General features: G+C 39.9%; 1 protein-coding gene across 14 annotated transcripts in view; it reads left to right on the top strand.

Moving 5' to 3' along the window:
- The window catches only part of ZBTB40 (zinc finger and BTB domain containing 40), a 73,711-nt gene that overhangs the window by 15,507 nt on the left and 36,087 nt on the right, over positions 1–22,117 (top strand). For 4 of the 14 annotated variants that reach the window (XM_072827916.1, XM_072827905.1, XM_072827903.1 and 1 more), the window contains exons 1-2: positions 13,612–13,656; positions 20,968–21,742. In XM_072827916.1, coding sequence (XP_072684017.1) covers positions 13,654–13,656; positions 20,968–21,742 — 778 coding nt within the window. In that variant the 5' untranslated portion in view covers positions 13,612–13,653. Of the gene's footprint in view, positions 1–7,158; positions 7,249–13,611; positions 13,657–18,136; positions 18,296–20,967; positions 21,743–22,117 lie in introns of those variants that run through there. The other 10 variants (XM_072827907.1, XM_072827910.1, XM_072827911.1 and 7 more) reach the window with 5 other exon arrangements.

Here is a 22,117-nt window from a genome sequence, read left to right as displayed (position 1 = left end):
GAATCTGATAATAGCCAGGGAGACTTTAGAGGGTGGATAAATTTGAAGTGAGCTGAGAGCTTCATTGGGTGAAGCTCCTTGCAAGAAGAGTAGTTCTGACTCGATAGATGTTCAGAGCACCGAGTGAAAAGCCTGTGGGCAGGGGCAACAGGAGGGCACTGCTTGCATTCTGAAAGAGACTGAAAAATTAGCACATGGTCAGTGCTACTAAATACCTGCACAAGGTTACCTCAAAGACAAAGCTGAATCCAACTAAATCAAAAGAGAGACTGGAGCCACAGAAGAGTCCAGGAAGTTGGTGATGGAACGGACAAGATCGAATGTTAGTTGGTGGTGTCTGTGTTGTGGACACTGATGCTCAGACCCTGTCCGCCCAGTCTGGGGCCTGGCATTTACTTGCAAGATGAAGACAGATGCGCCGGGTTTCCATTGAATTGGTAGTATACAGTCTCTTCTGATGGTACTTGACCTTGCTGCTTGAGTTTTTTCACACCTAACTGTAAAGAGTAGGCCTATTTTGCTAATAAATGAACTAATAAATTCACTTTCTGATTTATATTTCTTTTAAGTTCAGACTGTGTTATCCAACCTCCCAACCAATTAACTGTGAGACTTTTATAGGATAGGGTGTTTATATCTGCAAGGTTGACAACCAGACTAGACCTTTTGGTAAATTAAGTTCAAGCCATCAAGGGAAGTTTCTTGGCAGCCAGCCAACCATCCTGTTCCAACAGCACTCTTTCCAGATAAGCATCTCCATCCATCTTTCAGCAGAGGCCACCGGAAGAAATAAGGCATCTCACATGCAGGTGCTCCTGTCAGGCCAGCCAGCAGCACATCTCTGTCTGTGGAGAGGGGTTGAGGAATGCTAACACCGAGCCCAGAAGTTCTGTCAAGACTAAGGTAGTAATTAAGAACAGGGAGCCAGCAGAACTGCATTGGTACCATGCTCAGACTTACTAGCTATATGGTCTTGGGCATAACCTGTTAGACATTAGTTTCCTCATTTGTACGTTAGGGGTAATAATGGGAATGTTAGGGGAATTGAAAGGAAAAGTGTATGGACAGTGCTTAGTACGGTGCTGGACATTATTACCATCGTGGAGCAATTGATGACCTTGTGAAAGGCATTCTAGAGATTCAAGCATATGAAGAAGAGCCAGTGGATTGGGCAAAAAAGAGATTTCAGGACTTCTTATTCACCCTGTTGCTGAGCAAGGGATTCCTACCCTAGGGTTATAGGGATGGTTGAACACACAACACTGGACACTGGCTGATGAGACTGACCGTAGCTTATTAGTCACATATACTCACAGCCCCAGAGAAGGACACAGGGTTGCCCGCAGGAGCAGAGTGAGTAATCAGGTGCTGTGGGAGGCAGGCTTTGTAGTATCAAAAGGGTGGGTTGCCTCCCGGTTTCTTTCAGAGGATATGATTGGCTTGCTGGAATAATTTTGGGGGCTGATAAGGAACTGAAGCCCACTACTCAGGGATAAATAGGAACTGGACCTTAGTCCCTTTGATAAGGAGGATTGTTTGGCTCAGGGACCTTGTCTACCAAGCAGAGTGGGTAGTAGAGTTTGTAATTAGGTCATTTGAGGCCCTCCTGATTTTACCGGATGTTAAGGCAACACATAATATTGAGCTTGATTTTAGGCTTTGTGCCAGAAAAGAGAATGCAGGCTTTGAAATGCTGTTGAGTACAGCTTTCAGGGAAACTGGGTAGAAGGCTATAGAGTTGTCTGATTCTGGGGAAGACAGATGGGATAGTGGCTAAAAAGGAAATGACACAGTAGTTCATAATAGTGTTATAAGCAGAGATCTCTTCTTTGTTTTCAGTTCAGCATACGTTGATTGATTGACTGTACTGTCTTAGGCTCTTACAAGGCTTAACCAGGTTCAGCTGACCACTTTGGATCAGGAGCAGTTTGACCTCTAGTTACTTTAGCAGCAGCCAGGGAAGCTGTACTAACCCTGGAAGACCAGATTGCTGAAATGCATTCTCAGGATTTGGGGTTGGTGTCAGGCCATAGAGCTATTCACCTCAGACATGGTTATTGGAGTCCTCCATATTTTGTAGGTTTTATTCCCAGAGCTGTTAGGGAGTTTTTTTTTTTTCTGACTGGAGCCAAAGGCAGGTGCAAAAGGAAAGGATTTGAAGAGGACTTGAGATTTTTTAGAAGTGAAAAGTTACTTTAAGACATAATAATTTGATACGAAAAAAGTGATTGAGAACAGGCATTGTATTAGTGCTTTGTTCCTCAGAGGGTTCCTGGACCAATAGTATCCATATCACCTGGAGCTTATTAGAAATGCAGAATTCAGGCCCTACCCCAGAACTTCTGGATCAGATTCTTTTCTTTGACAGAATCACAGGTCAGAAACCTTTCTAGTGGATATAAGGGCAAGAGCTTTAGGTTGGGCCGACTGGATTAAAATCTCAGTTCCGGGCAGCCCTGGTGGTGCAGCGGTTTGGCGCTGCCTGCAGCCTGGGGTGTGATCCTGGAGACCGGGGATCGAGTCTCATATCGGGCTCCCTGCATGGAGCCTGCTTCTCCCTCTCCCTCTGCCCGTGTCTCTGCCTCTCTCTCTGTGTGTCTATGAATAAATAAATAAAATCTTTGAAAAAAATAAAATAAAATCTCAGTTCCTCTACTAATTTGCTATGTGATTTTGGGCCTGTTCCTTAACCTTTCCACTGTTAGGACTTACGGTAAATTGGTTTTACCTATCTTGCTGGATTGTTAGTATTAAAGGAGGTAACGTAAAAAGTGCTTAGAAACATAGTAAAGTACTTGTTTGTAGCTCTTATTAGTAGTCATTTGATAAATAATATCTTCATATAATTTGACAGAATATGAAAAGAAAGAGCAGAATATCATTAGGGCTAACTCTGTCATGAGACCTGAGTTGATAATTGAGAAAAAAATATGGTCTCCTGAGCTGATGGGGCAGTGGATGTGGTTGGCTCTAACCAGTTCCCTCAGGGGGGAGACTAAGTGTACTTTTTAAGTAACCAAAAGTTGACAGCTATACTTCTTAGTGGCCGCTGAACTCTTGGAAGGGAAAGTTATCTGCAAAAGTGGTAGCTAAGTTGGCATCTGGCGAGGCCTTCACATTATATGGGATAGAACCATGGCTTGAGAATTGAGACCTGGGCTCACTTCTACCCCTTGCCAACTCATGACTCTTAACCAGGCATTTAACATCGCTGAGCCTTAATCTTCCTCTGTAAAACGAAGATAAATGGGATGAGGTGTAAATCTCAGTACACAAGCAAGGGATTATGATCTCTATATCTTCCTTACTTAGTGTCTACCATATTGCTCACTGGATAGCATCCAAATCCCCAGAGGTGAATTTTATACTTGATGCCACCAGCTACTTAAGAATCTTCACTCTTGGGGTTCTTCAGAGCTATTCAGGTTACTTGGATTTCCCAATGACCAGAATGTACCTTAGGAAAACACACAGGCCAGTCAGGTATTGCTATAAATCTCAAGGACTAGAACCACAGGGAACTAGCATTTGGAATGGAATGAGGATGATAGTGACGAAGCGTTAGAAATGATGACGATACATATAACGGGATACTACTATGAATCCAGGAGTGCCAAATACAGAAACTTCCATCCCTTACACTACACGTTACTGCCTTTCAGGTCCTCTGTGTAAGAGACAAGACCAAATGACAGCTGCTTTTGAACTTGAGAAATCTGGGCCCACTAAAAGCTGCAACCACCCTTTTCTGACCTCACCCATCCACCTTGTATTCTCAGAAATAATTGCTAGTGGTTCTCTTTTAACTTAACTGATTCCTTAGATACCTTACATTTTAAATCATCTTTTTTGCGTGTAGCAAATGCCCCCTTTCTTGTCTCTGAATGTGTGATCTTTGCTCTAATTATGTTGAGAGTGCCTGTTATTTCACCTGACTCTGGTTGTTTGTGAGATACTAAATAGCCATGGGGTTAAAGCTGACTTGGATCAAAGAGCAATTCAGCCTCCCAGGACCTCAGTTTCCTCCCTTAAAAAGGAAAGAGATTGGACTAAGGTCATTTGGTCATGCGACAAGAGTACGTGATAGATAAAGTAATGAACTTCTGTTTGCTGAAAGCGATGAATAGGGCTCTCCGAGGTCTCTTCCAGCTCTCTGGTTCCAGCAGAGCCCAGACATCAAGGTAGAAATAAAGATTTTATTCAGGAGAAAGGGATTATCAACAGCAACAGAAAAAAACAAAACAAAACAAAAACCTTTAAGCAGATAAGATTGCATTGAGCCAGACCATAAGAGAGATGTTTCCTACCACGAGATAGATGTGCCCAAAGGAGAGTTCAGAATTGTTAGGGCAACCAGAATCAAGGACCGTTGATTAAGTAATAGAATGGCTTTTCTCACTTGGATATTGGAACATGGAAATCCAGGCAGAAGTGGGCCCAAATTCTCCATGGAACTCCACAATATAGGATGTCCAAGGCAACAACCTGTATAGACAGCCAATATAGACAACATAATAGAGGAGGCCTGTTCTTCCCTTTCCATTGCTAGGCACATTGCTTATTAGCCCAGCCCTCCTGTCACTGGGAAAGCTCTGCTTTAATAGTGCTAGTCCTATTGCAGAAGCTCCTCCCTCCAAGCAGGTGGAAGTTCCTCTGTTCCTTTTCTGTCCTGCCTAACCTAGCTAGGTAGCCTTGTGCTCCACACTGCCTCTTCGGTGAATGTTTTTGGAGACCCGCCCTCACCTGCCCAATGTCCATAATAATGATGGCAGCTAGTTCTTGGATGTCCTTCCAAAGCCACGTGTAGCACCTGTGTCCTATACACACACGATGTCCAGCACACATGCCAGGTGTGCCTCTTCTGGAGCTGAGTTCATGGTTCTTCCTCTGTCTGGAGTTCTTTACCTTTCACCCTGGCCTGTTGAGGTTGTACCTCGCTTGCATTTACCAGCTGTAGCTCTTTCCTTGTCCTTGCCACCCACTGGGATAAGTCTGTTTGTTGTTGTTTTTCTCGCCTTCCTTTCCATATGTCTCTTATGGATTGAGTCCTTTTAAGAGAACTATTTTCAATCATTCCAGCTTTGGGTCAACTTTATTACCAACTCCCTGTGGACAAAGATCTTGTTTTATATTTCATTTGGTTGCCTCATAGCACCTACCGATGTGCTGAGTAAATAATAGGCAAATAACCCATAATTAGGATTGGATGACATGTATGTATAGTAATTGAGGAATGGTAAGTCCAATTCCTGAGGTACAGAAAAGAGCCTCCTGCTCTCTAATAGTGACAGCAAAGGTCTTTGAGTGCTTTGCTAAAGACATCATCAGCAATTATGGGTTTCAGAGCATCTGTTTTATCTAATTAGGCAGTGCATATCAAGAGTGTTTAGCGTTACATTCCTCCTTGTTCATTGAAGGGATTCCATGTTTCTTATGAACTGTGACTTAGTTCTCACTTTTGCTCTTTCTGGTTTTTCTCTTGTTTCTTTTTAACTTAAAGAATCCCTAAACTTTCAAATCTTTTCTGGAAGTAGACAGAATAAAAATTTAAATAAATAAACAATAAATAAATAAATAAATAAATAAATAAATAAATAAATATTCTTTGTACTCCTTTTAGAAAGCTGGCCTACTTTCCACTTTGTATTGAATTCTTCCCATTTGTGTTTTAGGTCATTATACAGCACTTGGTTCAGCCAATTAAGTTTTTTCTAAATATCTTTATTCTCTATCAGTATAGTCTTTTCTTGAGGCTTTAATATTGTTCCTTTGAGGAACATCCATCTTTCTGGTGCTCTTTTGTTGCTTAAATGTTCTTCCCTTGGGACCTTTGACAATTTTCCCAAGCCTGGCAATTTCACTAAGTGCTTAATAACATAATTTAGGATTGCCTCTATACAAGAATCTATAGGACTTCACTTAAGAGATTCAGCATGCAGTGTTGTAACTCTGAAAGGTACACTTTCACGACATTATCTCTAATGCTGTATTCTCTCTCCTCAGTTTAACTTCCCTACAAAGGGAATTAGGGGAAACAGTAAAATATATGTTAGAGGCTCTTATATTTTAGTTGTGAGATCAGCAAAATATAGTTTAGCCTCTATAGTACATGTCAGTAGCTCCCAAATCACCAGTGTATCTCTCATGATTATATATTAGATTTATTGAATAGCAATATTCTATACCTGAAAGTGGTCTACAGAGATTATAGAGTTTAATTGTTTATTTACAGATAGGTACTTCAGTTGTCAAGTCACATGGCTAGTTGTAAAACCATTTAATGAGGATGATTCACAGTTTAATAGTAGTAACAACTACCACATGTATTAGTTTCTACACACTAGGCACCGCTTTAAGTGTAAACACACCTACTCATTTGTTCTAAGTAACATATAGCTGATTTTTCTTAAACCCAATCAGAGAATCCAATCCCTCGGCCTTTTAAAGATTTTTAAAATTTATTTGAGAGAGAGAGATTGAGAGAGAGAGAGCTCTGAACGCAAAGATGATGCAGGGCTCCATCTCATGATCCTGAGATCACGACCTGAGCTGAAAGCAAGAGTTGGACGCTTAATTGACTGCGCCACCCAGGGGCCCCATCTCTTTGCCTTTTAACAGAAAGTTCGATCTGTTTCTTTATTGTGATTACTAATACATTTGGACTTATTTCTGCCATCTTCAGTTATTTTCTGTTTAATGTAGTTTTCTTGTGTCTTTTTTCCTTTTCTCACTTGGTGTTGGATTAATCACATTTTCTTTATTCTCTTTTGTACCCCCTGTTTAAAAATATTTATCTTGCTTCTATTCCCCTACATTCTTACCTTTTTTTTTTTTTTTAAAAGATTTTACTTATTTATTCATGAGAGACACAGGGAGGGAGATAGAGAGGCAGAGACATAGGCAGAGGGAGAAGCAGGCTGCACACAGGGAGCCCAATGTGGGACTCGATCCCAGGACTCCAAGATCATGCCCTGAGCCAAAGGCAGATGCTCAACCACTGAGCCACCCAGGCGTCCAACATTCTTAACTATTAACATACATACTTCACTTAGGCTAAAGATAAAGTCAGTCATTGTGCTTGTCATCCTCTTGACCGTTGGAACACCCTGACTCTGGTTTCCTCTCATCTTCCATGTTGTTGTTCATTGTTAATTTCAGAGAGGCATTGGATTTCTACAAATACAGACTTTAGAGCCTGGCTGCCTGAGTTTGGACCCCAGCTCTGCCCCACATAAGTATAAACCCTAGGTAAGTTATGTACCTCTTTGTGCCACAGTTTTTTTAATCTGTAAAACGTGAATAATAAGAGTAACTACTTCATAGAATTGTTGAAAGGATTAAATAAGTTAATATATGCAAAGCATTTAGAACTAGCGACTGTGGTTGTCATTATTCTACCTAGTTTTTAATCTCTCTTTCCAGTACCCATTTTTAAACAGCCAGTACATTTTAGGTATACCAACACATTTCTTAATTTCTTTTTTATGAGATACAATTAATATCTGAGCTTAGGTGTTATATTTGAAGAGTTTTGACAAATATCTGCTCCTTAAATACCACCTAAAATAAGATATAGAACATTTTCACTCCCCAGAAAGTTATTTAAAAAAATTTTTTTTAATTTATTTATGAGAGAGAAAGAGAGAGAGGCAGAGACACAGGCAGAGGGAGAAGCAGGCTTCATGCAGGGAGCCTGATGTGGGACTCGATCCTGGGACTACAGGATCACGACCTGAGCTTAAGGCATTCTCAACCACTGAGCCACCCGGGCACCCCCTCTAGAAGGTTCTTTTGTCTCTCTTTCACTTCATTTCCCTACCCTACGCCATCCTCACAACCTCCACACTACTATCTGATTTTTATCACTGTAAATTAGTTTTGCCTGTATTTCTGTTTCCTGTAAGTTGAGTCATATATATAGACTTTTCTGTGCCTGGTTTCTTTGACTTAACATAATAGTTTTAAGGTTTATCCATGTTGTTGGATTTATTACCAGTCTCTTCTGTATTATGAGAAAACTCCACACAGTTCTCCCAGGTGGTTATGCCATTTTACATTTCTACTAGCGGTGTATGCGAGTTCTAGTCACTTGACATCCTCACTAACATTGATGTTAGCAGTCTTTCTGATTTTAATTTTTCTGGTGGGTTTGTTTAGCAATTTCTTTGCTTGCCACTTGCTGTTTTTTCTTAAGTTCTGTTCCTTTTTTTTCTGGCTCAGTTTTCTTCTTAAAGTAATTCTTTCAGTGACGTCTGTGTTTGAAGATAATTTTATTTCAACCTAGATATGGATACTTGATTGTTATTTTCCTTAATGTTCAAAAATTGTTAATTGCATTTTCTTCTGGCATCTGTTATTAAAATGGAAAGTCTGTATCAATCCAATTGTCATTCTTTTATAAGTAATGCCTTTTCTGTTGGTTTCCTTACAACTTCTTTTTCTCTGTTGTTAATATTTTAAAGTTTTCATTCTGAAGACACGTGTTTGTCTCTAATTCGAGAAAATTCTCAGAAAGCATATCTTCTTGCTTCTCCTGCATGTTCTCCATTGTTTCCATTTGGAACACCTTCTTATCCTGTCCTCTGTGTCCTTTGACTTCCCTTTCATATTTCTGTTTTTTTATAAATTCTGCTACCTTCTGAGTAATTTTCCCAGACTTCTCTTCCTAATCACTGATTTTCTCTTTAGCTGTATCTAGTCTACTTAATTTATCAATGAATGAATATCAGTGAATTAATTTTTTAAAATTAAAAGTTTCTGTTTCACATCTGATTATTCTTTTTCTGTATTATCCTATCTTTTGGTTATGACTTCCTTCATTTTGCCTGTTTATTAAAATGAAACATAATTTATAATATTTTTCATAGTATTCTATTATTTTTATGATTTTCCATTCTTGGGGCTGCTATTTGTGCTGATTCCTGCATTTAATGACTTTCCTTTTAGTGATTCTCCTCTCTCCATGTGACTTTTCAGTTTTACTTTTTGCCTTTTGAGGGTGGTTCAGGGAGCCTCCTCATCTGTGACACTCTAGTATTTATTTCTCTGTCTGGGCAAGGCTCTTCTTGTTTGATTTTATTTTTCTTTCTTACCTCCAACACCTACTCTCATTGCCCTCCCATACTGCATGCTTCCCCTTTAATGTATTTGATAAAATGTCTTTGGCTGCATATGTAGCTTTGTCAGATATATAGTATTATTTTGATTACATGTTTTTAACTTACATAAATGCTATTATGCTCTAGATCTCATTGTGGTTGTTATTTTTTTCACTCAACACTGAGTTATCTATCCATGTTTCTGTCTTAGTAGCTAGCTGTTACTTCTTTCTAATGCACTATTTTCCATAGTATACCTCTTGCACATTTACTTACATTCTTTTCGTGATGGACATCTAAATTGCCTCTCATCTTCCTGCTACCAAAAACAATGCTCCAGTGACTTTTCTGGCCATTCTTCCTTATGGACCCGTGTAAGAATCTTTCTAGGATATGTATGCAGGAGTATGATTGATTACTGGGTCACATACACACACACACACACACACACACACACACACACAGAAAATTTCACTAAATATTAGCAGAATGTTTTTCTAGAACAGCTATATCAATTAATATACCCACCAGTGATACCTTAGATTCAAACTCAAGTTCTATGGGATCCCTGGGTGGCACAGCGGTTTGGCGCCTGCCTTTGGCCCAGGGCGCGATCCTGGAGACCCGGGATCGAATCCCACATCGGGCTCCCGGTGCATGGAGCCTGCTTCTCCCTCTGCCTGTGTCTCTGCGCCTCTCTCTCTCTCTGTGACTATCATAAATAAATAAAAATTAAAAAAAAAAAATTTACAAACTCAAGTTCTACCATGTGTTATTATGTGTTACTATGAGACTCTCCTTAGTTTCTTTATCAATAAAACGGGATATTACAGCATCTGCCCGATCAGATTGTTGAGAGGGCAAAATGATTTAATATATGTAAAGCATAGTCCTGAGTATAATAAACACTTTCTGAATATAATAAATATCAGATAAATACTAGCTGCTATTACTGCATATTTTTTTTTAAGATTATATTTATTTATTTGAGAGAGAGAAAGCATGAGCAGGGCTGGGGGAAAGAAGCAGACTCCCTGACTGACATATGGCTCCATCTTAGGACCCTGGGATCAGGACCTGAGCTGAAGGCAGATGCTTAACTGAGCCACCCAGGTGCCCCTATTACTACTATTATAACAACTACTATTATTACTTGTCAGTTAATTACAAGTAAGCTTTCCTTCTCTGAATTGTCTGGTTACATCATTTCCTTTTTCCCCCCTTGGATTTTAATTTTTTTAAGATTTGCAGGAATTTCTTGTATCTTCTAGGTATTAATTCTGTGTTGCCTTTAAACTTTGTACAATATTATCTCCTGATTTTGCCATTTGTCCATTGTCTGTTAATCATGTCTTTGATAGAAACCTTTACTATCACTGCAGTCAGACTCCTCATTTCCTTGTTTTTTTGGCATTTGGGGCATTGTTTAAGAAGTTTCCCTACCCTGCTTCAAAGACGCCTGACATTTTCTACTGTTAGCCTTTATAGATTTACCTTTCATGTTTGGGTCTTCCTCATATGGTTTGTAATAGTGAGCTCTGTTCTCTTTCTTTTTCACTGTGTGAGTCTGTGCCTTGGGTTGTGAAAGTACTGTTTTTTTTTTTTTTTTTCCTGCTGCATGTCAAAGACCAGTTTTTATGTTAATTTCTCAGCTCAGGATTCCTGTATGATACAAATTTGCATATCTACACATGCCTCTGTATGGCATAGGCCTGCATTTTAGATTTCTTGTGGGTGCCTTGTCCTCTTCTAAAAGCCCAGATAATTAACAACTTCTATTGCAGCTTCTCTGAGCCAGTAAGAAGATTTTTCAGACTGCATATCAGGGAAGGATAGGTATTTGAGGCTCTGGGTTTTGTGCAAGGGTGTCAGTTTCACCTCGCCCACCTTCTACCTGCCTGAAGCTATATTTCTAGTTTCCATGTGAGGATTAATGCTTTCTCCTCCAAGCCCAGGGCCTGAATTGGAGTTTGAAACCTCTGTGGGCCACCATGGTCTCAACACCCACTTAATGTTCTAGTTTTGATTTTGATGTCTCTTTCATTTTAGATGCCTGGGGATTTCCTTTTTTTTTTTTTTTTTTTCCTTAAAGCTTGACTATATATTTTAAAAGGATTTTTAAAATGTTTCATCCAGCATTTCTGTATGAAGTGGGAGAAAAGATCCATTTACATCAGCTTGGCATGCCGTTTTGCCAAAAGTTTATTCTTCAATTAGTATTGTTATTAATCTTAGTAAAATTTCAGCTTTCTACATTGCCAGCTTATAGTCATCAAGTACCCCTTGATCACCCTTGAATGTTTTCTGCCTTTCCTAAAAGGAGGATGGATAGATCCTCCTTTTATTGCAAGTTTATAATCATGTTTTTAATATCTATGTATAGGTAAGCCACATAATTCCGTTCAGTTTTTTTGAACCTTGCTCAGTCGCTTATTCTGCTACAGTTATTCTATTATTTTTCCCATCTAATTTTTTAAAGATTTTATTTATTTCAAAGAGAGTGAGCGAGTACACGCAAGCATGAATGGTGGGGGTGGTCTGAGGGAGAAGCAGACTCCCTGTTGAGCAGGGAGCCCCAGCTAGGCTCCATGTTGGGATCAGTCTCAGGATCCTGGGATCATGACCTGAGTCAAAGGCAGACAGTTACCTGACAGAGTCAAGCAGGCGCATCCCATCCATCCATCTATCTATCTATCTATCTATCTATCTATCTATCTATCTATCTATTTATTTATTTATTTATTTATAGATTTTATTTATTCATGAGAGACACGGAGAGAGAGAGGCAGACACACAGGCGGAAGGAGAAGCAGGCTCCATGCAGGGAGCCTGATGTGGGACTGTATCCCGGGACCACGCCCTGAGCTGAGCCACCCAGGCATCCCCCCCATCTAATTTATTTAACAAAAATATGAAATAGGGATCCCTGGGTGGCACAGCGGTTTGGCGCCTGCCTTTGGCCCAGGGCGCAATCCTGGAAATCCGGGATCGAGTCCCACATCGGGCTCCCGGTGCATGGAGCCTGCTTCTCCTTCTGCCTGTGTCTCTGCCTCTCTCTCTCTCTCTCTCTCTCTCTGTGTGTGACTATCATAAGTAAATAAATAAATAAATAATGAAATAGCTCTGACCACAGGGTTCTGTAGTTAATGCTCAAAATAACTACCTCTGGATCATTGCTAGATCTTTTTTTTTTTTTTAATTTGATGAAAGTTGTTGATAATTTCCCCAGAAAATGACCAAAAAACCTCTTAAGTTTTAGCTTTCCTAAAACTATAATCCCAATCACTTGTTTCATATTAATAAGAATATTAAAAAAGACCTAATGTGTGTCCAGATAAGTCTTTTGATTTACTGAATCCATAAGGCCTATGGGGGAAAAAAATCACATTCTATTGATATAATTCACTCTTTAGGAAAAACATTAGTGCCCATTTAGTAGTTCATGCTTTGTGTTATTTGCAAATTAAAGTCTCGTTCTGATTTTTTTCTCAATTGTTAAAATAAGTTAATTTACAAAATTTAAGAATTATCTTCTTAAAAAAGATAGTCTCTACTTTTGCCTCTTTTAAATCTTACAGAATCTTTTTTTGTTTTGTTTCCCCCAATACCGGGAGATAGGAATTCCAGTCCTGCCCCTGCCACTATGTTTAGCAAGTTAGGTAGCTCCTTGATTGCAGTTTATTTGTTTTTAATAAGTATGCGTTTTTATAGTATAGGTGTTAAGACAAATTGTACTCAAACAATAGGGCTAGATGTTCTTAAAGATATTCTGAGTAAACTAAAAATATTGTATGAATTCATGAATGTTCCATAATATTAAATACCATATAATAGGGTTTGGGTGGTTAGAACTGAAAATTTACATCCAGTTTATCAAGTTTTATAAATAAGGAAGCTTTATTTTTTAGAGCAGTTTTAGGTTTACAGCAAAGTTGAGAGTATTGAATACAGTAGAGTTCCTCACACCCACACAGCCTCCCCCACCATCCCACAAGGCAGTAATACATTTATTACAATTAGTGAACCTACATTAGCATCATTATCACAGTCTGTTGTTTTCATTAAGGTACACTTTTGGTATTGTATGTTCTTTGGATTTTGACAAATGTATAATACATGAATCCACCACTGAAATATCATAAAGAATAATTTCACTGCCCTAAAAGTCCTCTCTTCTTCACCTCTTTATCCCTGCTTTCCCATCCACTGGCAACCACTGATTTTTTTACTGTCTCCATGGTTTTGCCTTTTCTAGAATGTCATATAGTCGGATTCATACAGTGTATAGCCTTTCAGATTGGTTCCTTTCACTGAGCAGTATGCATTTACATTTCCTCCATGTTATTCTGTAGCTTGTTAGCTCATTTCTTTTTAGTGTACAATAATATTCTATTATCTGGATGTACCACAGTTTATCCATTTATGTACTGAAAGACATTTTGATTGCTTCCAACTTTTGGCAGTTATTAATAGAGCTGCTATAAATAGCTGTGTGCATGTTTTTGTGTAGACAGTTCATTTGGGTAAATATCAAGGAGCACAATTGTTGGAGCATATGGTAAGGATATGTTTAGTTTTGTAAGAAACTGCTAATCTGTCTTCCAGAGCAGCTGTACCATTTTGGATTCTCATTAGCAATAAATAGGAGTTCCTGTTACTATAAATCCTCACTGCATTTAGTATTGTCAGTGTTGTGGATTTTGGCTATTGTAATAGGTTGCTTTAATTTGCAATTCTCTTATGACATATGTTGAACGTTTTTTATACTTGCTTTTTTATACCTGCTATTTGTATCTCTTTGGTGAGATGTCTGTTAAGGTTTGGTACATTTTTTAATCAGATTGTTTTTTACTGTTGAGTTTTAAGAGTTCTTTGTATATTTTGGATAGTAGTCTTTTAATAGATGTGTCTTTTGCAAGTATCTTATATCAGTCTGTGGCTTTTCATCTCATTTTGTGGACATTACCTTTCACAGAACAAAAGTTTTTTTTTTAAATTTTAATGAAATCTAGTTTATCAGTTATTTCTTTTAGGTACATGCTTTTGGTATTGTATATAAAAAGTTGTCACTGTACTCACGTTCCTTTTAAAAAATAAAAAAAAAACAAGTTTGTTTATTCACGAGAGACAGAGAGAGAGGCAGAGACACAGGCAGAGGGAGAAGCAGACTCCATGCAGGGAGCCTGATGTGGGACTTGATCCCAGGACTCTAGGATTACTCCCTGGGCCAAAGGCAGGTGCTAAACCTCTGAACCACCCAGGGATCCCCAAGATCTTTCTTTTCTAATATATGCATTCAATGCTTTAGACATTCCCCTAAGCACTGTTCTTGCTGCATCCCACAAATTTTGATAAGTTGTATTTACATTTCCATTTAGTTTATAATATATATATATTTAAATTTCTACATCCAATGTTAGGCTCAGACTTACAACCTTGAAATCAAGAGTCACATGCTCCACTGACTGAGCCAGCCAGGCACCCCCTATTTTAGAAAATTTTTAAATTACTCTTGAGATTTCTTCCTTGACCTATGTGTCATTTAGAAAAATGTGTTTAATCTCCACATATTTGAGGTTTTCCAGCTATTTTTTGTCACTGATTTTTTTAAAAAACAGTTTTATTTATTTGAGAGAAAAAGAATGCAAATAGGGGGAGGGGCAGAGGGAGAAGGAGAAGCAGACTTCTGCTGAGCAGGGAGCCTGACAGGGGGTTTGATCCCAGGACCCTGAGATCATGACCTGAGCTGAAGTCAGACCCTTAACTGACTGAGCCACTCAGGTGCCGTCATTGATTTCATTGTCTGAGAGCAGAGATTGTATGATTTCTGTTCATTTTAATTTGTTAAGGGTATTTTATGGCCCAGAATTGGTCTATGTTGTTAATATTCCCTGTGATCTTGAGAAGAATGTGTAATCTGCTGTTGTTAGATGAAGTAGTATAGATGCCCCTTAAATCCAGTTGACTAATAGTGCTCTTGACTTCCACTGTGTCCTTGCTTATGTTCTGCCTGCTTGATCTATTTCTGATAGAGGGATGTTTAAGGTCTTTTTAATTTCGATTAATTCTCTTTACAGTTCTTTCAGTTTGCCTTACTTGTTTTGATACATCATTGTTAGGCATACACACGTAAGAGATTATGTTTTCTTGAAGTATTGACTCCTTTTTCATTAAGTAATGCCCCTCTTTATCCCCGATAACTTTCCTTATTTGAAATGTGTTCTGTCTGAAATTAATATAGCTACCCCTGTTTTCTTTTGGTTATATTATCATGACATAGCTTTCTCTATGTATTTGCTTTATTTTTGTTTTTTTAAAAGATTTGTCCATTTATTTTAGAAGGTGGGGAGAGGCAGAAGGAGAGAGAGCCCCAAGCAGACTCTGCTGAGCACAGAGCCTGATGTGGAGCTCGATCCCATGACCCTGAGGCCACAACCTGAGCCAAAACCAAGATCTGGATGGATGCTCATCCAACTGTGCCACCCAGGCACGCCTGCATTTACTTTAAATCTATATGTGTCTTCACATTTGAAGTGGGTTTCTTGTAGACAACATAGAGTTGAGTCCTATTTTTTTCCTTTAAATCTGTTTTGACATCTGCTTTTTAATAGATGTATTTAGACCATCGATGTTTAAGATGATTATTGATAATGTTGGATTTATATCAGTCATGTTTGTTAATGTTATTTATATGTTGCCTTTGTTCTTTGTTCCTATTTTTGTCTTCCACATTTTTTCATCCTTCTGTGTTTTTTTGTTTTTTTTTTTTAATTTTTATTTATTTATGATAGTCACACAGAGAGAGAGAGAGGCAGAGACATAGGCAGAGCGAGAAGCAGGCTCCATGCACCGGGAGCCCGACGTGGGATTCGATCCTGGGTCTCCAGGATCGCGCCCTGGGCCAAAGGCAGGCGCCAAACTGCTGCGCCACCCAGGGATCCCCCTTCTGTGGTTTTTAATTGATCATTTGACATGATTCCATTTTCACTTCTTTCTTAACATATCAGCTATATTTCTTTTCAAACTTTTTTTAGTGGTTGCCCTATGGTTTGTAGTATACATTTATAACTAATCCACTTTCAAATGACACTGTACCACTTCCCAGGTAGTACAAGTACCTTATACTAATCAAATAATCCTAGTTCTTCTTCCTAACCCTTGTATCATTGCTATCATTCATTTCACTTATCTCTACACAAGTATATCTAAAAATAAGCAAACATAATAAAATAAATTGTTGATGTTATTTTGAACAGTTACATGTTACATCATTAAAAATTAAAAAATAAATGTTTTTATTTTACCTTTACCTATTCATTTTCCAGTGCTTTTCATTTTTGTAGTGTAGATTCAAATTTCTGTACCTTTTCATTTTCCTTTTCTCTGAAAAACTTTTATAATGTTTTTTGCAAAGCAGGTTTAATGGTAACCAAGTCTCAATGGTAACCAGCTTTGCTTGTCTGAGAAAGTCTATTTCCCCTTCACTTTTGAAGGATAATTTTGCAAGGTACAGAATTCTAGATTCGTTGGGCTTTTTTTATTTTCTTCTCAGCACTTCAATTATTTTATTCTTACTCTCTTCCTACTTGCATGGCTTCTGAGGAGAAATCAGATGTGATTTTTATCTTTGCTCCTCCTCTATAAGTAAAGTGGTTTTTTCCCTCTCTGACTTTTTCTGAGATTTTTGTTTAAGCATTGATTTTCTATAGTTTGAATATGATATGCTTAAGTGTAATATTTTGCCATTTATTGTGCTTGGTGTTCTCTGAGCATCCTAGACCTTTGGTTTGGTGTCCAACATTAATTTTAGGAAATGCTCAGTCATTATTGCTTCAAATATTGTTTCTGTTTTTTTCTATTTCATCTCCATCAGATATCCCCATTTGTAGTTGTCTCACAGTTCTTGGGTATTCTATTCTGATTATATCCTCAAACTCAGAGATTCTTTCCTCAGCTTTTTCCAGTCTACTAATGAGCACATCAACGACATTCCTAATTTCTGTTGTGTTTTTTACCTACAGCATATTTTTTTCATTTTTAAAATTTCGGTCTCTCTTCCATTGTTCATCTGTTCTTGCATATTGTCTATTTTATCCATTAATGCTCTTAGCATATTAATCACAGTTTTTAAAAATTCCTGGTCTGGTAATTCCTGACATATGTGACTATGGTTTTGATACTTGTTCAGTCTCTTCAAACTGCGTTTTTGCCTTTTAGCATGTCTTGTAATTTTTTCTTGAGAGGTAGACATAAAGTGCTGGTAAAATGAATTGTGACAAATAACTGTATAGTAATGGGATGGTAAGGTGTGGGGGGGGAAGTTTTTATAGACCCATGATTAGGTCTCAGTCTCTTGGTGAGCCTATGTCCCTGGACTATGAACTGTACCAGTGTTTTTCAGCATATCTCCTCCCCCACCACCACTTAGAGTGGTGCAGGCTAGGAGTAGGCTGAAGGTATTTCCCTTCCCCCAGTTAGGTTGGAATCTGGTAAAATAGTTTTCTTGAAGCCAGCCAGGCCTTGTTAAGAACAGAGTGCTCTGGCATATTTCAAAATGGTTAGTTCTCCCCACCCCCTTCAGAAGCAGGAAGGAATATTTCTCCTGCATTTACCCCTTAGAGCTCCTGGAGGTAAAACTCACAAAATTATGACTTAGTCTCTCTGGAGTTTTTAACTCAGACTTGTCCACCCTGAGCCTCCAGCAGTTTGTCAATTTCAGTTTAGTTTTCCTTTTCTGGTACCTGTTCCCATGGATGTGTCTGTTGGTGGGTTTCTCCTCTGAGAAGTTATGATTCTCTGTATCTGTTTTATCCTCCGTTTTGGGGGACAGCAGTTTTGCCTTGTGACCTCAATTCTCTGACAGATCTAAGAAGATTTGTGGACCCATTTGTTTAGCTTTTTAACTGTTGAGGATGGTGGAATGGTAACTTCTAAGCTCCTTATGTGCCAGACCAGAAACCATAACTTGGAAATATATTTTTTTAAGATCGACTTTATTTATTTATTTATTTATTTATTTATTTATTTATTTATTTAAGAGAATGTGCGCACATGAGCCAGGGGGAGGAGCAGAGGGAGAGGGACAAGCAGACTCTGTGCTGAGTGTGGAGCCCGATGTGGAGCTCAATTCCATGACCCTGAGAACATGACCAAAGATGAAATCAAGAATTGGGCATTCAACCAACTGAGCTGCCCAGGCGCCCTTATTTTTATTTTTATCTGTCAGCTTCAGATGTGGGAAAATAAAGAGTGGTGGAAGGGAAAGGGGATCATATGCAATCTTGCTAATACCAGACAACCAGTGTTGTTTTGGCATTTGTCTTTTCAACCTTTTATCAATGTATTTTCTTTTCTTTATACAGGTGAGATGATAGTATTTGGCTATCATCATAAGATCCTCAAACCCAAAACTTAACTACATGTCCTCTTCCCAAGACTGTTTTTTTGTGTTATCTGGATCATCTTAGCATCCATTCCCACTCACCAGACCAGGACCTGGGAACGGTCTCTTTCCTCACATCCACTAAGACTTTAAATCATGATAGTTAACATTAACATTTTCTAAATATTTTTAGAAATATCTTTAAATCATGATAGTTAACATTAACATTTTCTAAATATTTTTGGCTGTCTCTTTCTCTCTTCTCTTGCTACTTCTCTGGGTCAGAGTCCTCACTGATTTGTCTCTGAACTCCTGCAGTAATAGAGCCTATCTCTAGCATTATCCTCCTTAATTCTGTGCAGTGGCACTTAGATGATATATTTAAGATGCATCTCTGACCGTGTCACTTCCCTGCTAAAAGCTTTTCAAACCCTTCAATGGCTCCTCGTTGTCTTTCAGATAAATCCAAGCTCCTGACCATGGCCCATGGATCTCTGTGTGGCCACAGCCTGTGCCTGCTAGATTTAGCTCCTGATACTCCTGTCCCCTGCTTATGTTCCAGTATCACTGAATTCCTTACAGTCCACCGGCTCCCCATCCTCCCCACTACTGGGGATGTCTTTTTGTCTGTGTGCCTCATGCAGGCTCCCTGCTTGGAGCACCTGTTGTCTCACCCTCTTTACCTCGTCAGTGCCTACTCATTTCTTGAGGTAGGTCAGCTTCTCCTCCAGACCTTACTCTAACTTCTCGACACCCCTTTTCCCCAAGCTGGGTTTCTGGGTGCAGATCTCTGCCATTACATCTCCTTCATTTATTCATTCTACCAATTAACAACATTGTGTGAGACAGAATTTTAAGCACTAGGATATAGCAGACGATTTTTGAAAGTTCCTTCCCTAATGGAGCTTACATTCCGGTGAAGGAAGATACATGATAATAAGTAAAAATATGTGTTAGTACGCGATAATGCTGTGATGATAAATAGAGTGAGAGGGAAAGAATGTTCTGAGGTTGGAGAAGAGGCTGCTATTAAAGGACGGTGTCAGGGGAGCCCTCAGTAATGATGTGGCCATAGAGCAGAGACCTACTGGAAGAGAGTGAGCCATGCACACATGTGGAGACACCTGTAGATGAACATATCCAGAGTGTTCTGTGATCGGTAAGGAAGACAGTGTGCTTAGGGCGGGTGGGTGAGAGGGAGAGTGGTAGAAGGTGGCATAGAGAGTTAATGCCAGCCAGGTTATGAGGGGAGTGTAGGCTATTAGAAGACCTTTGGCATTTATTCTGAGACTGGCAGCCAAGGGGTCTTCTGTGCAAAGAAGGGACAAGCTCTGGCTATATGCTTAAAAACATCCCTCTGACTACTAGATTGAGGGAGGATAGGGTAGGGGTAGCGCTAGAAAGGGCCAGGGGCTTGGAGACCAGTTAGAGGAGATTGCTACGGTAGGCCATATACAAGGTGATGGGGGCTTGGACTCACCAGAGCAGAGACAGTGGAGGCAGCAGGAAGTGATAGGGTTTTGGACGTATTTTGAAGGTAGAGCCAACAGGATTTATAAAGGATTGGATAAGGAGTGTGAGGAAAAAATCAGGAGTCAAGGATTACTCCTGGGTTTTGGTCTGAACAACTAGAAAGACAAAATTGCTGTGAAGTACGAAGATGGCAGGAGAGTTTTAGATGTAAGTTTAAGAAACCCATCAGGCCTCCGATTGGAGATGCTGAGTAGGTAGTTGGAGGTGTGCATCTGGACTCCAGAGGAGAGGACTGAGCTCAACTAGTCAGCATTGTTGATATTTCAAAAATATGGAATCAGATGAGACAGAAGACGAGAGGGACAGGACTGAATCCTGGAGCATTTCAAACTGTAGAGGCCAATGTGACGCAGAGGATCCAGCAAAGAATGCTGGGAAGGCATGGCTAGGGGAGGTCACAGGAGAACCGAGAGAGCAAGAGCAAGTGAAACGTGTTTGAAGCGGGAGGGAGTGACAATGCCGTGTTGCAGATAGGTCAAGCAAGATGAGGGCATTATATTTTAGATCTATTATATATTTGCCTCCCTCCATTGGCTTAGAACTCACTGGAAGCAGGAACACATCCAGCAGTGTATTACCTACAGCTCTGAGGTGGGTGATAGGCACACGCCATTTAAAGGCTGTTGTGCCTCAGGCTGATTATCTCATTACCCCTGAGCTTCAGTCTCATCTGTAAAATGGGGAAGGTAGAGTATCTTTTTCCATTGAGTCATCGTGAGGATCCAGTGAGACTGTCCAGATGAAGCACAAAACATAATCCCTTTCATAGTGTTAAGCCCATGACCGCTCTCCTCCGCATAATTAATTTAGCATACCTGGCGCAGCGCGCCTCCTGTGGAGCAACATGGGTGAAGTGATGCGAGAGTGACTTGCCTGTTTGTTGGAATACTTCATTCAAGGCCTTTCCCTGTGCACTTGTGACGTATTCACATGGCACTTTTGGGGTCTCTCTAGGAGATAGCGCTGATCCTCCCAGAGTGGGTCCTGGAAGAAGAGAGAGCGAGAGGTCGTCCAGGCGGGACAGAGGCCATGGAGCTCCCCAACTACAGCCGGCAGCTGCTGCAGCAGCTCTACACGCTGTGCAAAGAGCAGCAGTTCTGTGACTGTACCATTTCCATCGGCGCCATTTACTTCCGGGCCCACAAGCTTGTCCTGGCTGCAGCCAGCCTCCTCTTCAGAACCCTGCTGGACAACACAGACACCATCTCCATTGATGCGTCTGTGGTGAGCCCCGAGGAATTTGCCCTCTTGTTAGAAATGATGTACACTGGCAAACTACCCGTGGGCAAGCACAACTTCTCCAAAATCATCTCCCTGGCTGACAGCCTCCAGATGTTCGATGTGGCCGTTAGTTGTAAAAATCTACTGACCAGCCTTGTGAACTGCTCTGTTCAGGGCCAGGTGGTGAGGGATGTCTCCATACCACCCTCAGAGGCATACAGGAAGGAGCGGGAGAAGCCTGAAGTAGAAGTCCTCGCCTCAGAGGGCGCTGGAGAGCCTCGTCCTTCCCTGGAGGCTTGTGTCCCTCCAGGGGCCCCTGTGAAAGCCGAGACTGAGGAGGATGTGATCCCTACAGTTGCAGGAGAGATGAGTGTGGGGCCTTCCACGGCCCGGGAGATCCAGGGGAACACAGACGCCCCAGTGGAGACTCCTCCTCCAGTTGAGGTTTGTTCCCCCTCCCCTGCTGTACAAGCCTTCAGTGAGGCAAAGGAGGCAAGCGCAGAGCCAGGTAATCTTCACTTAATAGTTGTTTTGTACTCTGTCCTTCTGTTGTCAATTACTATATTCAGTGATCATTATGAATTTTTTTGTTTCACTGATGAATTTACCAAAAACTGTTGCTGAATAGGAAACCAAAATCCAATCCAATCCAACACAAAATCCAAAGCAAAACTCTTATTGGAGCATTCTTCTTTTTTTTAAAGATTTTATTTTTTTTTAAGTGATCTCTATACCCAACATGGAGCTCAAACTCATAGCCCTGATCAATAGTTGCCTGCTCCCCCAAATGAGCCAGCCAGGCACCCCAAGGGGAATTCTTTTATTAAAATGTGTGTTTTTGAGTGACGGAAGTATAAAGATGAGCTACTAGAGCAGAAAAACA

This window comes from Canis lupus, chromosome 5, assembly GCF_048164855.1.
Source record: "Canis lupus baileyi chromosome 5, mCanLup2.hap1, whole genome shotgun sequence".
NCBI lineage: Eukaryota > Metazoa > Chordata > Mammalia > Carnivora > Canidae > Canis > Canis lupus.
The sequence above is the reverse complement of the archived record's forward strand: the minus strand, read 5'-3'. Positions and strand labels throughout refer to the sequence as shown.